The sequence below is a fragment of the Ruditapes philippinarum genome, unplaced genomic scaffold, assembly GCF_026571515.1.
Source record: "Ruditapes philippinarum isolate M1 unplaced genomic scaffold, ASM2657151v2 ctg1223_1_1_1_1, whole genome shotgun sequence".
In the NCBI taxonomy this organism is placed as follows: domain Eukaryota; kingdom Metazoa; phylum Mollusca; class Bivalvia; order Venerida; family Veneridae; genus Ruditapes; species Ruditapes philippinarum.
The window spans coordinates 211,044-227,779 of NW_026862375.1; the positions used below are offsets into that span (position 1 = coordinate 211,044).

General features: G+C 31.1%; 1 protein-coding gene across 1 annotated transcript; it reads left to right on the forward strand.

Annotated features, from left to right (window-relative positions):
- LOC132718922 (retinol dehydrogenase 7-like) lies at positions 1-16,530 on the forward strand. The gene is made up of 6 exons (XM_060702628.1): positions 1-742; positions 11,960-12,160; positions 12,840-12,992; positions 14,103-14,296; positions 14,673-14,915; positions 15,718-16,530. Exons 1-6 carry the CDS (start codon positions 520-522, stop codon positions 15,805-15,807), a joined length of 1,104 nt encoding a protein of 367 aa, XP_060558611.1. The 5' UTR covers positions 1-519; the 3' UTR covers positions 15,808-16,530.
- Positions 16,531-16,736: the final 206 nt, after the last annotated feature.

Consider the following 16,736-nt stretch of genomic DNA (forward strand, 5'->3'; position numbering starts at 1 on the left):
GTGTATTTTTTTTATAGATTTGGTTGGAGACGGATATAGACCAAATATTTTTTTTTAACAGTGACATTATGTTAAATATTCTCTATATTCTTTAAGTGCGCCATTTGTATAATCTTGTCACATGAAATTTGGAAATATTTTCATTGTATCTTTATAACAAAAATATTCACTTCCGGTCGCGGCGTACTGATTACCTCCGAAGAGATCCCGTTTGCCGAGAATTCAAAGTGAATTATAATAGTATTTAAGAAATATCAACGTTAGCAACTTTATAGACCTTTGTGCACCGAATAAACAATTACTATAGACTATAATTGAATAGCTCGGATCTGAACTGAATAAAAAAATTAAGCTACGTACGTTGTAAGATCAAAAAAGAATCACATTATTACTGCACTTTACTGATAACTATGGTGTGTTGACTGTGCTAGAAAATAAAATGATCTCTTTTGGATTAGATAAATGTAAAATCATTTCAACTTTCACAAGACAAAAGTGTTCATAGTTTTATGATTTAAGATGAAAAACTGTGTTTATTTTATAGATTGCGTTGGATACGAGTTTTACCAAATAACTTTCACGATGGCGTTATGTTTAATACCTTATATGTTCTTTAAATACACTTTATGTTCAGTCTTGTTATATGTAATTTGGAAGATACTTCTTGAAATATGGTCATATTATTTTGATAAAAAAATATCTACTTCCGGCCGTGGTGTACTGATTACCGGATGTGACACAGGTAACATTAATTATTCTAAAAGATATGTTCACTTGCTTAGGACAGGCTACATACAGAATGATTATTATTAACAATGTAAATATTAATTTAAACAAAGATCCGGAAAGTTTCTATACACGTTTTTCATCAATTTATTTTTTTTTCTTATGCTCGAGACAAGTTTATCAAGTTTACATACAATATTTCTGAATTTTGAGTGATTCTGTACACAAACATTTACATACACTTAGATTATTTACAAAGGTTCCATAAGGTATGACCCCCATAATGGACACTTAAAGGATCTGAAAAGGTGACAAGATATGTAAGTTATGTGCCGTAAAAGACACTTTGTTAAGAAATCAGAAAACTTTAAAAAATCTGCAATTTTATTATAAAGAAAAGCTGAAAACCTCAAAACCGCGCAAGAGAAATGATTGTTTCTACTCAAAATGTTTGAAATCTGTATAAAAATGTTTTGTTCTTTTTTCTTTATATGTGTGGTGTAAATATTTGTAAATTATTTGTAATTTAATTTTGTATATTTCATTTCTATTACAACTGCAATTTTAATGTGCTTTTTGTGTCACTCTCTCCTATCAAGAGGTCATTTGCCCCCAGTTTTTAAAATGAATGATGGTATAAATTTGATCGAGACATGTCAAATTTATAAATCGTGTGCACTGAAGTAAATTGTACAACATCTGTCAATTGATTTACATAAAAAGAGACATAGACAACATGTTATCTATGTCTCTGACATAAATAACTCATAGCTGAAAAGCGTTGAAAGTCGCAGTTGTTAAAGGTAAACCAAATAATAAATGTAAATTACCGATTTGTATGATGTGATGATCATCCGAAAAATGTTTCCTTTTTTTTCACAATAATAAAATGTTTACAACAAGAAAAATAAACATTGCCTTATGTTTAAAGGTGAAAACTGTTAATATTTTATTGATTTTGTTCGATGCGGATTTTTAATTATTAATTAATTATTAATTCAAACAAAGGCAGGACAATATTCTTAAAAAAAGTTGTGTTGTTCTTGTTGTTGCTTAAATATACTTGGTTCGTACATATTTATGTACCCACACCAAACATAGCCTTTATTTTTTTTCTTTTCTTTTTTTATTTTATAGAATATAAAAATCACTTTGTAGCATCCTGTCTCGTCCCGTCCAATCTCAAGAACTGGTAGAGATATTAACTTGGAAAATAAATGCAATATCACAATGCAATTTTCTATGTCAATTTTCATATCTTCTTTATTGTTATCGGATGAATTATCTTCATACTTGGACACAGCAATTTTAAAGTCGTGTTAGTTCATTACTAAAATTGAACTCGCCAGAGGCTCGCATAATATAATTGTATTTAACTCGTTCAATAAATTCAGTATTAAACTTACATTCATTCAATATCCTGTATATCTTTTACCCTACAATGACACAAACATAAAGTCATATATATGTTTATAAAAAGGAAATAAAATATTCATTCTAACACGTCCCACATTTTTCCCTATTGAACATGGAAGAACAGAAAGTGTGTGTTATTATGCAACAGATGCACAGTTTGACGTTCTATATTTAGACATGTGACGTAATCATATATTTACGTGACGTAACCACTAAAAATCCGACGCGCTGAAAATAAGTACGGAAACAAATCAGGCGCAAATTGCTTATCTATCAAGTACGGCAACATTTATTTGTTGATTTCGTGTTAGAATCGAAATAATATATCCAAATCAGTGATTTTATCTCTTGATAACATCACTGTTTGTCGTTCGGATGCGCATCATTATATCACTCGGGCTACGCCCTCGTGATATAATTCCTCGCATCCGAGCTCCAAACAGTGATGTTATTGAGCGATAAAATCACTGTTTGGGATATATTATTTCTTAAATATAATATTTATGTTCAATCATATTTATATTTAATCTAACTAGATTATCTGTACTTTAAATTAGATAATTATGGAATTTTATGCATTTTTTTATTCAGCCATCAAAGTGATAAAGTACATAATTCTAAAGAACCTTTATACTGATAATTTGCAATATGTTTGATTCATTGATAGCGCATGCGTACTCGTCACGTATACACGTCATGAATGTAGCTCAGTTAAATCGGTACTCGTGGGTTCCGGCGATGTGGAACGATTTAAAATGTCATTTATTTCACAAATTGTTCTTATTTGTTTTCATAAGTCCATGATTAAATCAAAGCACTGAATGTACTGATGGGGAGGCTATGAGAGAATGTTTCAGACTTATAGTTTCTTTTCTTTTTGCTTAAAATATGCTACCAAAATAAAAAGAAATGCACATTGCGCTATTTATCCTTACTGTTGTGTTCAACCATTCATATATATGGTTAATGAGGTTGACTATTCATTTTGTTAATGTTCCAGAACATTTAATTAAGGTCTACATTCGACTGTTAATCATGCAAATTTTGAAAAACCTAAACTGTCAATAATAAATGACATACCAGCAAGTATGACGACTGTTCATTATCAGATAACAATAACATTTTACAACTGACGGTTCCTTATTAAAATATTCTAGGACTGTTCATCATAAATTTTATGTCATTTTAATATTATTGAATGATAATAACAACTGCAAGTGATGCAACATTTTTATTGAACATAAAAATTATACACGTTTAGATGTACCATAATTGAGATCAATAAGATACTGTCTTGTGATGAGTATTAACATTCATGCTGTACGGACAGAAGGTTGTCTTCTTCAGAAGCAAATCGCGAATAAAATCACGTTTCAGAAAATTAATCCCATTTCATTACTGACGGCGTCGGATAATATTAAAGCTAAATATTTCTTGAAAAAATACATCTCTGCAAAGCTTATTCAAAACTGAATCAACCTAAGTGAAAATTGATCAGGAAGTTATATCTTCTTTTTTTACCGCCAACACTCAACACTCAACCAACTTATGGTAGTTAATCGATAGATTCTACGTGTATTTTTAAACCTCACTAGCTTGAAATATATACTGCGGAAAATCTGTTTTTAACAGGGTGTGCGGTTATTACGTAGGGTTTTCCCTGTCGACCATTTCCAGCAAATAGATGAGAACATCGAAGCCGTCAGTGCTATGAATGGTGTTATAAATGGCGTGTTTTGGAAGTTTTTGTTGAAACTTCTCCAAATACCTCCAGAGGCGTGCACGTCGCGGAGAAGGCACACGGAAGGTCATAGTCAAGTCATCATAAGTACCAGAGGTGATTGGTTGACCTGTCGTGACTTACTCTGGAGGTTTGGCGCTAATAGATGCCGTTTTTGTTGTCGTCAGTCAGAAAGTTGATGCCTTGACGGTATTGTCGTCTCCTTTACCACCAAAGAATGAAGAATGGGCTTCCAGGAAGAATCTGCTTGAAAAAGACGTCCCAGATGCTATAATCTCGGACATATGGTTATTCCGGCGCCGAGTATAAATAAACTTAAAACACACACACTTTTGTTGAAAACAAAACAACAACACATTTTCTGTAGTAATTTTTCAAGTGTTGTAAAATGAATAAGAAATTCCTCTTATGCCGCCCATTATTTTTAGAACACAACCATAAAAGTATTTTTTTTTAATTTTTAAAATAAACATTTATCACTTCAGCGCGAGCAAATATCGGTTTCAAATTAAAGTTTCGTAAGATATGTTAATGACTTCCTGATGCTCGACTGTAAGTAATTTGTATATGTATGCGGGTTTTTTTTGTTTTTGTTTTTTTTGTTTTTGTTTTTTAATTAAAGCTTCTTATTCTTTAATATTTTTATGAACAGAACAGAACATACGTTTTATTTAGACTTGTACATAGTACATCGTCATGCATATAGATGAATAAAACAATTATCACGTCACGTGATCATGGTAACACAAAGTACAATATGATACTTAGAATATATAATAGAATGTACATTGTTATGAGTAATAAGTAAATATTTTCTCAATCATAGCAGTAATAGAAAGTCTACTGGCAACCTCACAGGATATTGTATACCATATTTTACCCAGTGAGTCTAACCATCCCACTGAAAGTAAAACTCCCTCCCGTTAAAGGCGAAGGATAGATGTTAACCAGCAGCAAAACTAAATACTTAATGAGCAGTTTCTTTCTAGAATAAGAACAGTATCATTAAAAGTTATACATGTTAACACACAAATATCATATGATAATGTATCAAATACGAGAAAATACCTTTATTATTTAAGAACAATGCATGATTACACAAACAAACATGATGTTATGATATATGAGAATTGTAAAAAAAAATATTATTTTCCAAGAGGATGTTAAAAAATCAAATATTTAAGAGAGTATTTCTGATTGCCAAACTTTCTTTAATGTATCTTGCTAAATTCATTAATAAAAGCTTGTTTGAAGTTTGCAATAACTGAATAAATTTGAACATCGATGGTCTAACATAAAAATATTTTTTTATATATGTCTTACAAATATTATTATAACAAGGACAAACCAGAACAAAATGATATTCATCTTCGATATCAAGGGTATTACAGCACTGACAATATCTCTCGTTTCGTGGTAATCTATGTCTACTATATCTGCCAGTTTGTATTCTGAGAGAATGGGCTGATAATCTTATTTTGGAAATATACATTCTTAAACTACGTGGCAAAAGGTCGAGGTAAATTTCATACGATAAATTAGTTTTGCAATTTTTATATAGATCTAAAACATTATTATTTTCAATATTACCATGCCAGTCTTGTACATAATTATCAATAAGTCTTTGTTTAAATATTCTAGGAAATAATTTACCATCAACATTATCACTGTTTATAAAACAATCAGCAAAACCATATGTATACAATAATCGTTTAACATTTGAGACCCAGTTATTATATCCATGTTCACAATCAATAACACTTAGTTCATAAACTTTTTTCATAATTATATTATCAGTTTGGATTGTTTTACACCAAAACTTGATTACTTTAACAAAACGAGCAATATATAATGGCCATCTTCCTAATTCACCATAAACCCCTGCATTACATGTACTTGTTCTGACATTTAGAACATTTTTGCAAAATTTAAGGTGAATACGTTCAATTTCTTTAGATTTAGAATGTCCCCATACTTCAGCAGAGTAATTTAAGATAGAACCAACAAATGAATCGAACAGTTGGCATTTGAGTTTAGGTTTTATATCATATTTTTTACAATTATATAGTAGAACATTTAATGCCTTAAGGCCTTTGCCAATTAAGTGTTCCTGGTTTAAAGCAAAGTTGCCTGTATAATTGAAAATAGTACCCAGGTAGTTAAAATTATCAACTGTTTCTAATTGTTGCCCATTGTAGTACCATGTTTCATTTGCACGTACCCTACCTCTTTTCCTAAAAACCATAACCTTAGTTTTTAACGTATTAACTTCTAGTCCCCGACAGTTGCAGTAATTATATAGATTATCTAAACTTGTCTGGAGATCTTCTGGTGTTTTACCTAGTATTGCCATATCGTCAGCAAATAACAACAACAATATAACTATATCATCAATTTGTAAACCTACATTGATATCATTTTGAAGATATAATTCTAGGTCTTCAACAAATAATGAAAACATCAGAGGTGAAATTACCTCCCCTTGTCTTAGACCCACTGCATACATGAAGAAATCGGAATATGAACTGCAAGAACGTACACAAGATTTAACTTTATCGTACATATCTTTAATAATACACAAGATTTTACCTTGAACACCACACTTATATAATTTTAACCATAGACAATTTCTATTTATACTGTCAAAACAAGATTTCAAGTCAATAAATCCAACATATAATCGTTTATTGTTGTTTATATAATGTTGTATAATTGAATGTAAAACAAATATGGCATCAACCGTAGACCTGCCTTTTCTAAATCCAAACTGAGCATCTGAGATTACATGATTATTTTCACAAAATGCTTCTAATCGTTTATTTAAAATAGATGTAAAAAGTTTAGAAAGACAACTTACAAGGGTAATTCCTCTATAATTGTGTACATTATTTACATCGCCCTTTTTATGTATAGGAACAATTATTCCTTCAGTCCATTTATCTGGAAAAATCCCAGACTCAAAAATTGCATTAAATATATCACACATATGTGAACCCAAGATATCTATTGATTGTATAAAGTATTCATTTAAGAGAAAATCGGGACCTGCAGATTTTTCCCTTTTAAGAGATTTAACAGCTTCCAAAATTTCAGTAATTGTAATTGGTATATTCAATTCATCGAAAGCACAGCCAGAATCATAAAAATTATGTTCTTCACAAAAATCATTTGCTTCTTCATTATTACATTCAAAGACGTCGTTATATAAATGTTTAAAATGACTATAAAAATTTTCTACTGTAATTTCATTGTTTTGTGCTAAATTTTGTTTCTTTTTAAAGTACTTCCAAAATTGTTTCGGTTTGCTGAACCTTAATTTTTCTATATCTGCATATTTGCTTCTTAAGTAAATATTTTTCTTTTTTCTTATTATATTCTTATATTCTTGTTTACATCTACAAAAATATTCACTACTTGATCTTGTTTTACATGCATTAAACGCATTCAAAGCGTCTAAATATGTCGCTTTTGTTCTTTTACATTCATTGTCGATCTTTTGCCGGGGTCGTGTCGGAAAATGAATGATTAATTCTATTAGGAATGTTTTTTGAGAATAAAGGGTCTGCCACATTTCTTATTAGGCTTGTAAAATTATTAAGTGCATCGTTTATAGATAACCGATTACCATTTTCAATAGCGCAGGTCAACCTATTAAATTCTGGCAATTTAGCGATCAGACTGTTTCGAAATGTATTTACATGATTATCATTCCATTTATAGCGTACAAAAACATTTTCATTCACCACCGGCTTTATATTGTTACAAAACAGTGAAAAACTAACGGGAGTATGGTCACTCCATTCATTTACGGAATGTATAATAAAATTACAAATATTTGCGAAATTCTTTTCATGAGTTAACAGATAATCTATTACGGATGCTCCGTTATTGTTACATAAGTATACGAGCCAATATTAAAGTCACTCCCTAATCTACCGTTAACTATACGTAGATTATTTGATATACAAAGATCAAGCAGTTTTGTACCAAAAGCATTACATATTTTATCCATTGAGGCCCGTACAAGGTCATTATCGGGAACGTAATCAAAATCATCAAAGCATTCATTAATTCGGTCCAGTACAACAAAATCTCTTTTAACTCCAACCCTTGATTTATAATCCCCTATCAGATAAATAGAGCCTCTACTTTCAAAATATGCTATATCATTTTCAATGCATTCAAATAAGTCTACGTTAACTGTATTGTACGCTGGAGAATCATCACCCCAGAGATAAACCCCACATAAATATACGTCATTTTCAAAATGAAAAAAACATTTGTCTAATTTAATCCATATTATGGTATCGAATTGATTTTTTATCACTGAAATACCAGAAGACAGTTCTGTTTTATAATATAATGCAACCCCTCCGCTGGCTCTCTTTGCTCTTCGGTGTTGAAATTTTCTGTAGAAGTTGTGAACATTATAACCTGTTAATTCTAAATTACTGTCACTATAAGCCCATGTTTCATATAGAAATATAATATCATGTTGGGCCAAGATGTTTACTAATTCCGAATTGTCCCGCTTAGTTCTACTTAATCCATTGATGTTCCATGATAATATAGACAGATCATCCTCCTCGTATCCCTAGTCTCGTACAGGTTTCCCGTTGATGTAAAGGGTATCGTAAGATATCCATGATGTTTTACCTTCACGCCTGGCCTCTTTCATTTTAGGTAGAAGGGATTTCCTCTTATCAACAATCTCTTTTGGGAACTGTTCATTCACAAAATAAGGGGTACCTGACAATGATTTCCACTGCTTTCTAACAAACTCTTTCTCCTTATACATTGTAAATTTGGCTACAATGTTGCGGATTCGCCCGTCTCTTTTGATACCCATCCGATGAACTCTTTCAAAAGACATTTGAGTCACTAAATCTTGCGCAATTTTCATTTTTTCAACCAGAAATTCTCTTAATACAGATTCTGTGGTTTCGGCAGACTCAGTCAGGGCCTCACTGATATTTGAAAACACCAGATTATTACGCATTGACTGTGATTGTAAATAAGTCAAGTCATTTTTAAGTTCATATTTTTGATTTTCAAGTGAAGTTATCTTTGTACTTGTTTGAGATAAAATAAAGTCTATACTCTCAGTTTTTTCTTGGACCTCGTTAAGCTTTTCATTTGATTTTTTGTCCATGTCATGTAGATATATCCAAATCTTATTTAGTTCAACACTGAAACTTTCAACTTTTTTGTTCAGATTTTCAATAGCATCAAATTTTTTGTCCATTTCAGTAATTCTACTATCTATGCGCTTTAAATATGAAAATATATCTGCATTTGACGGTTGTTCAGAACTATTGATATTCGACGCCATGTTGCTTGCAGGGTGGGTGGGGGTACTATGTTGCTTCTCAGATTCATCAACAAATACGTCAGTTGAGTTTAATGCATCAGAATGTTCATCACTAAATAGGATATTGTTTGCTTGGCTTAAAATTTGACTTACATTTACAGAGTCTGTTGATTTATTCAAACTTGTCAAACGTCCCGCCTTTTGCACACTTCCATTGTTCTCACTTTCACTACTTTTTTTCCTTTTATCTCTTCTATTTCTTTCATTTTTTCCCATTTGATATATCCAATATGTCCGTAAATATATTATATCTCAAATCATTCAATAATATATATTACATTATTTGTATAAATATCCAAAAATTCGTTTATTTGCCTTTTTTTCACTGGTTAGAAAATTTTCACCTTGTTTTGATCACGTGACTTTTTATTACCCCTGTATTGAAAATTTGAATTTTATTACAAATGGACTATCAAATTATGATGTATGCCCTAGAATTGAATAAACTTTCTAATTACACAATACGGGGTCATACTGATCTTTGCGTCTTTCTCTGAAATAATTATTTCCTTGTTAAAACAAATTTGACCACATATTTCTGTCAATTAACTGTTCACTTTACTTCCGATTTTGTTGTACGGAAACACATGTTTCTATTTGTGTTTTCTAATCAATTCGAATCTATAATCAGTTTAATGGGATCACCACCGGGTAAACGACTACTAGGTACTTTGGTCATGTTTTTTACCACAAATATTTGAATGTTTCTATTGGGATTAAAATGAGCATAGTGAACTAAACAGCTGTTTGTATAAATTCCTGACCTGTCTAATTCTAATTATGAGATTAGTGAATATATAAGACTTTCACTACAAAATATTCCTAAACAAAAGAGCACATGTTTAAATTTATTCCTATACAAATAAAGATCAGAGTAGGGATCTGTCAATTACCAAAGATACTTTTATGTTAAAAGTTTGATTAATGAATTATGTAAGATGAAAATATAAGTATTGCTTTTGTATTTTGCTAATGTAAAATGTAATGTTGTGCTGGAATTTTGTCGGAGGTCCTTAAGTGTTTTGTAGTTAAATAGTTTTTTTCGGCGATAATGGTTAAAGAATATAATGTTTTTAAAATATATGTTCATCACCATCAGTGAATTTTTAGTTAAATGTATGCAAAATATTTACTAAACAGCTATATGATTTAGCGGTTTATGAGCGTTTTCCGCGTACAGCCTCCTGGGGTGTACAAATAAGTTAGTTTTCCTTAGTTATCACGCAAGCATGATCCATGTCTCTGATGTAAGCGACAGTTTACAATTATTTGTCTTTAAAAAATATTAAGGACTATTAATAGTTTATAACAACAAAAGAACATGCATGATATTGAGAATAGGTAGTTGCAACGTTCTAGTTAATGACCCGTCATAAACAGTTGGTCGCTGCGTAGTAATTGGAAAATTGTTATCAAAAATAATAAAGAATATTTGCCACTGAATTAAAGCATTTACTTATAAATTTTCATTTATGCTTTTTGTTAAAAAAATATGGATAAAGTTATTATTTTGAAGGGTTTTCATACCAGAACTATTTATTACAGACGTACGTATGCCTAAACCTGATTACCGCGGCAGTATGACGTCACGGAGTAGTGATTTAAACAAATATCAAGAATTTTTCAGAGAATTATTATCTTTACAAATTGCAGATATGAAATTAAAGAATGAAAATATTTTCATATTGTAAATGTCTGTGATGAGTGATGAGTCAGCTTAGAAAAAATCAAGGTACTATTTTTTGACCTGATTACCGCGGCAGTATGACGTCACGGAGTAGTGATTTAAACAAAAATCAAGAATTTTTCAGAGAATTATTATCTTTACAAATTGCAGATATGAAATTAAAGAATAAAAATATTTTCATATTGTAAATGTCTGTGATGAGTGATGAGTCAGCTTAGAAAAAATCAAGGTACTATTTTTTGACCTGATTACCGCGGCAGTAAGATTTGACAGACAGTTATTAACATTGGGTCGGCATAGCCTCCCCAAAAAATCGAATTAAAGTCAGTCATTATTCAAAACTCCCAAGTTATTAGTTAGTTTTATAAAATAAGTGTAATTTTACGAAATCATTAACCAAAAAGTACCGCAACAAGCTCATATAAGTTTCTTTAGAAACAGAAATGCATGTATATAACATACAATTTATGTTTGTTTTAGATTCTTAAACTAACAGATTCAATGCATTTAAAGTGACATTGCGCTTATCTTTTTCCACAGTCTAATTTAGCTGGATTAGCAATATATCTAAAAGTATTGACTATTATTTGCCAATAATTGGTAATGACAAATGTTAAGCATAAGACATAAAATCTGCCTAAAATATAAAAAAGACTGCCCAACACCTTTGAGTGAACGTCACTGGTTTTTTACGAAGTATATTTATAGAAATTTGTTTTGTTTACGTGATTTATGTGTAATAAAATAACAAAAAAGTAAAAACACAAGTATGGCAAATGTATATTTATTTTTTATCGTATACTCATACTCCAACGATTTACATTTGGATCATCATAATGTCAATTTTATGTAGGCTTAAAAAACACAGAAACAAACACATAAACAAACAAATAAACAAACAACAACAAAACCGCACATAATATTTCTCTAATCTATGATTCAAACATCATGTAATCTTCAAAAAAATCCTTAATTTTGTCGCATTGTGTGTTTGACAAATGTCATTATACATTTTCAGGGTTCGGATTTGCATTCGCCAAACATTTTGACGAGCTTGGGTTTGTTGTTTTTGCTGGCTGCTTGAACGAGAAAGGTGAAGGTGCAGAAAAACTCCGCAATGAATGTTCCAAGCGATTACATGTTGTTGAGCTGGATGTTACAAAAGATAAAAGTGTTTCAGAAGCATTCAAATATATCAAACAATATACTCCAAAACATGGTACAGTAGCAACTTCAGTTTCTATAAAATTCGTTCTAATAAGAAATGTGTTACTGTTTCCTATTGTGGTGTTGGTTGATTGTCTGATTTGCTGGCGGTCTTAATACTTACACAATTTGTATGTTTGAACACTCCTTTTTGTTTGTGATCAGTCCAGGAACCTATCTTCCTGTTGATTATAATTTATTTTTGTATAACTTGTTTGTACAGTTCAGATAACTGTACTTAAAATTGTGTGTATTCTTATAGCATTCCTTCAAGAACAAACATGCCTATATAGCTAAATACTAAAGTAAAAAGTGAAAGTTGTACTTTGTTTTTTACCATCCGAATTGACGTCTATAATATTAATAGCAATGTTACTTAAGTAAAGAAGTTGAAACTATTTGTTGTTCGTATATATACCAAGGTTGTTAAATAAATACGCGAAATTACTCCATAATTCAATATCTGGATTAAATATTTAAAAGAAAACTATTGAAATCCATGATAAATATATATTATCAGGCACAAAATGACGATCAAACAATTATTTGTACACATAACATTAAACAAGGTCATATATCACCGATTGCCGTACGTCACATAAATATATATAAATAATATAAATTATATTTGTATTACATAGAACTAATTTCTTGTTTATATGTTGGTTAACACCTTGTAGTTATTTTATCAGGTTTGTGGGGAGTTGTCAACAATGCGGGTGTTAATTTTAATGGGGAGATTGAGCTAACCACAGTGTCGCAACTAGAGAGGACATTTGAAATCAATCTATACGGACCAATTAGAGTTATACACTCATTCCTACAACTTATCAGACAATCTAAAGGTAAATGAGCCGCGTCACGACAAAACAAACAAAATGGGTTTGCAACCAGCATGGATCCAGACTAGCCTGCGCATCCGCGCAATCTGATCAGGATCCATGCTGTTCGCTTACCAACTCTATTACAAGTAGAGAAACTGATAGCGAACAGCATGGATCCTCGCTGGTCTGGATCCATGCTGGTCGCAAATCCATTATGTTGGTTTGGTCATGACGCGTCTCAAATATGCTTAGCATCACAGCAAAAATTCTTATTTAAATTATTTAAACATTTGATACAAATTTATACGAAAAATACAACTTAATCAGACTGTTATCTTATATATTAATGTCCATGTCATGAAAGGTTCACAGGACGGATCTTTTTTCTGTTTCTTTATTTTTTCTCGGCGGTCGATCCACCTACATGTAGCCTGCTTTCCCGATAACTAACCAGTAGTTACCATCTTCTTCGTTAGTGACCAACTTTTTATTTTTTTAGTTGGATTTCACGTCGCATTAACAAAGTACAGCTTATATGGCGACTTTCCAGATTTAATGGTGGAGGATGTCCCTCCGTGCATTATTTCAGACAAGAACGGGCACCTGAGAAGAACCTGAGAAGAACCACCGGCGTTCTGTTAACCAATCGGCTACGTGCGCCCGATTTTATATACCAGTAACTTATACCAGTTATGCAAAATGTTGACCACTATTAGACTTGAATTCATTTTCCGAACTATCCAAAAACATGCATACATGTACATTCTTTTGGCTACAGAGTTAAAAACAACTTAACATTTTATAGATGTATCAATGGAACACACATTTATTGACCAATTCATCATATGAATTTTATATGAAACTTTGCTCTTAAATGACATGTTAAGTATTTTGAGTCAATGTCAGCAATTTTAAGAATAGTGTTTCTACTTTCTATAAAAATATATTGCTATTATTGGGCGGTTGGTGAAAGTTTGTATACATACATTAATCGAAGTAATCGGCCAATATTAACTGTCCGGGGTGTGCTTTACTTATTTCCAGGTGTATATAGATCTATTCATTTATATATTAAAGAACAGAACAGAACAGAACAGAATTTTTATTTTCAAACAGCTTTTTCTTGTTTAGGACGGGTAGTAAATATCACAAGCGCTCATGGTAGAATTGCTTTACCAGGAAAAGCAAACTACGAGACTGCAAAGCATGGTATTGAAACATTATCAGATTCTCTGAGACTTGAAATGACAAAGTTTGGAGTAAACGTTAGCATTGTGGAACCCGGCATGTATGGAAAGTCTACTTCAGTTACAAGTGCAGCAGTGGTAAGCCGACATATTTTACAAAACATAAAAGTAAAACTAATATAGGAACTTTAAATCTAACCTTGTCTTTGACAGAAAAACAATCGGTCGAACAATGAATTGGTTCAATTCCTGCCAACATTGTTAAACATAAGTTTAAGCATGTGCCGATGTTGAAAATTATCAAGTATGCATTTCAGTTAATGGATAAGCATGTACCAATAATTGCCATTCAAAACATAATTCAACTTATCGCCAAGACACCTTTATACGCTCAGTGTTCACATCATTTTTGTTATACAAAATGTTATGACGCATCTGCAATTTGACCCGAATTTAAAAAAAGCTCTACATAGATGTACAACTTAACGCAAGATGTTGCACAATTATTATTTAGGTAAAACGCCAAATCCTAGAGATTGAAGAGATGTGGGAAAACGCAACGCCGGAGGTTCAAAAATCATATTCAAAACAATATTTAATGTCTTGGATACCAAAACCGATAGGAACATGGCCTCCAAATGATGACGTCACTCCTGTTAGCAAAGCAGTAGAGCATGCGCTGATAAGTTCTTCCCCGAAAAGGAGATACCTTGTCGATGGATTTGCCACTAAGCTGTCCTTTATAGACGAGTATACTGTATGTAGCTTTTTATAGTATCTGCATTACAACTAATTGTTATAAACAATGTCGTAAGCTTGATTCAAATCTCAATTTATATAATACCGTTACTATAAAGGTGTTAAGAAATTATTGAAAACCGTAATCGTCACCTTATATGACAATAATTAAAATATTGCAGACTAATATTTGTTCCATGGCCGCATTTGACGCCCTCTTGCACCGGCTTAAGCTAAATAAAACATATAAAGTTACAAAATTTTGTGATAAGGTATCAAAACATCCTAAGATGTATTTAATCGGTGGTTATCATCAATTTTTTCATGTATTGGTCTGCAATACAGAAATGTTTGCGCTTTGAAAATATGAATGAAAGTTAGAAATTAAAATGAATTTGTATGTATTAGGGAACGTAATTGTGCACAGTCATTGTAATATTTTAGGGTTTTGTTTTCAAATTTATTTAAGTCATTTACATGAAACGCTTATACTAACAATGCTCTGTAAATGGTCCCCTTGCTCCTTTACGTTTTGTTCAGTATTGAATACTCTTTAAACTGATGCACACTATATTCCATGTTGTGAAATATTAAAAAAAAACAAACAAAAAAAAAAAAAAAAAAAAAACACTCATTTGCAATACTTGTTCATTCGTTTTGTGCAAAGTACTGTCCAGGAATCTTTAGATTTCAGTAACGGTTAAATACATATTATAGACATATGTTTCTTTTACTTCATTTATCACCCTCTACTTATATAGAATGAATAATATAATTGTTCTAAATGTATATGTTACTTTTGAACATCATATTTATTTCAGGCATTGGCACGAGTGAACAATATTCTACCAACATGGATAACGATAAAATGCATTGAAGTATTGCGTAACTGTTACAAAAACACCAAATAACAGATGTGCCGATTCGCTTATTGTTGTAAAGATTTGTCTTTTCTTGAAAACTGTGTTAAATGCTTACACTAAGTTTTTTTTTCTGAATTTTGTCTTGTTATCGGTGACTTGTATTGGTGTCTTTTACTTTTAGTCCTTTGTACTTTTTCTTATTGTTGTTATTACTTTATTCTCGTTACTGCAAATTATTCAAGACTTTAGATTATTAAATCTTATGAACAGCTGATTGCTAAAGCTGTGCTGAAATTTATAACAATTATTATAAAAAATACATGCTTTTTTGTATTGAAATAACATTTTTTTTTGTATTTAAATATCAATAGTTTGTGAAACACATGCAATGTTCGTCAGTGAAATTAAGGAGAAAATTAACAAACATCGTCGACACCCTTTTAATTGATTTAAATACTAGTATGATTCAACTGAACAAAAATATTGCATAGTCATTTTATTAAACAGACTGGATGGATGGTTGGTATTTTAGTATGCCCATTCATTACCTTAAATAATGACGTTTAGTTATGTAAACTATTCGTGAATGTGTATGTGCACGTTATTCAATTTTTGCATAATTACTTAACATCAAAATGTACAACATTCTTTAACGTATTTTGCTGATCTGCATGAATAGTTGCACTGACATTATAATTCTTATATTTTATTACTGTTATACTCATATGATGCATACGGTGATATAAATGAATGAAAATTAGTATAAACAATTGAATGTATTAGTTGTTTAATTAATACTAGTTAAAAGAATTATTATGTAAATTGAAGTCCTGATTTATAATCTCCCCGAATTACGCGTACCACCTCATTAACATTGTCTTTTTTGTTGTTGTTGTTGTTGTTGTTGTTATTTTTTATGATAGAATCTGAAGTCCCTGGCAAGATCTGAATGGCTTAAACGACCTTAACTTCTCGGC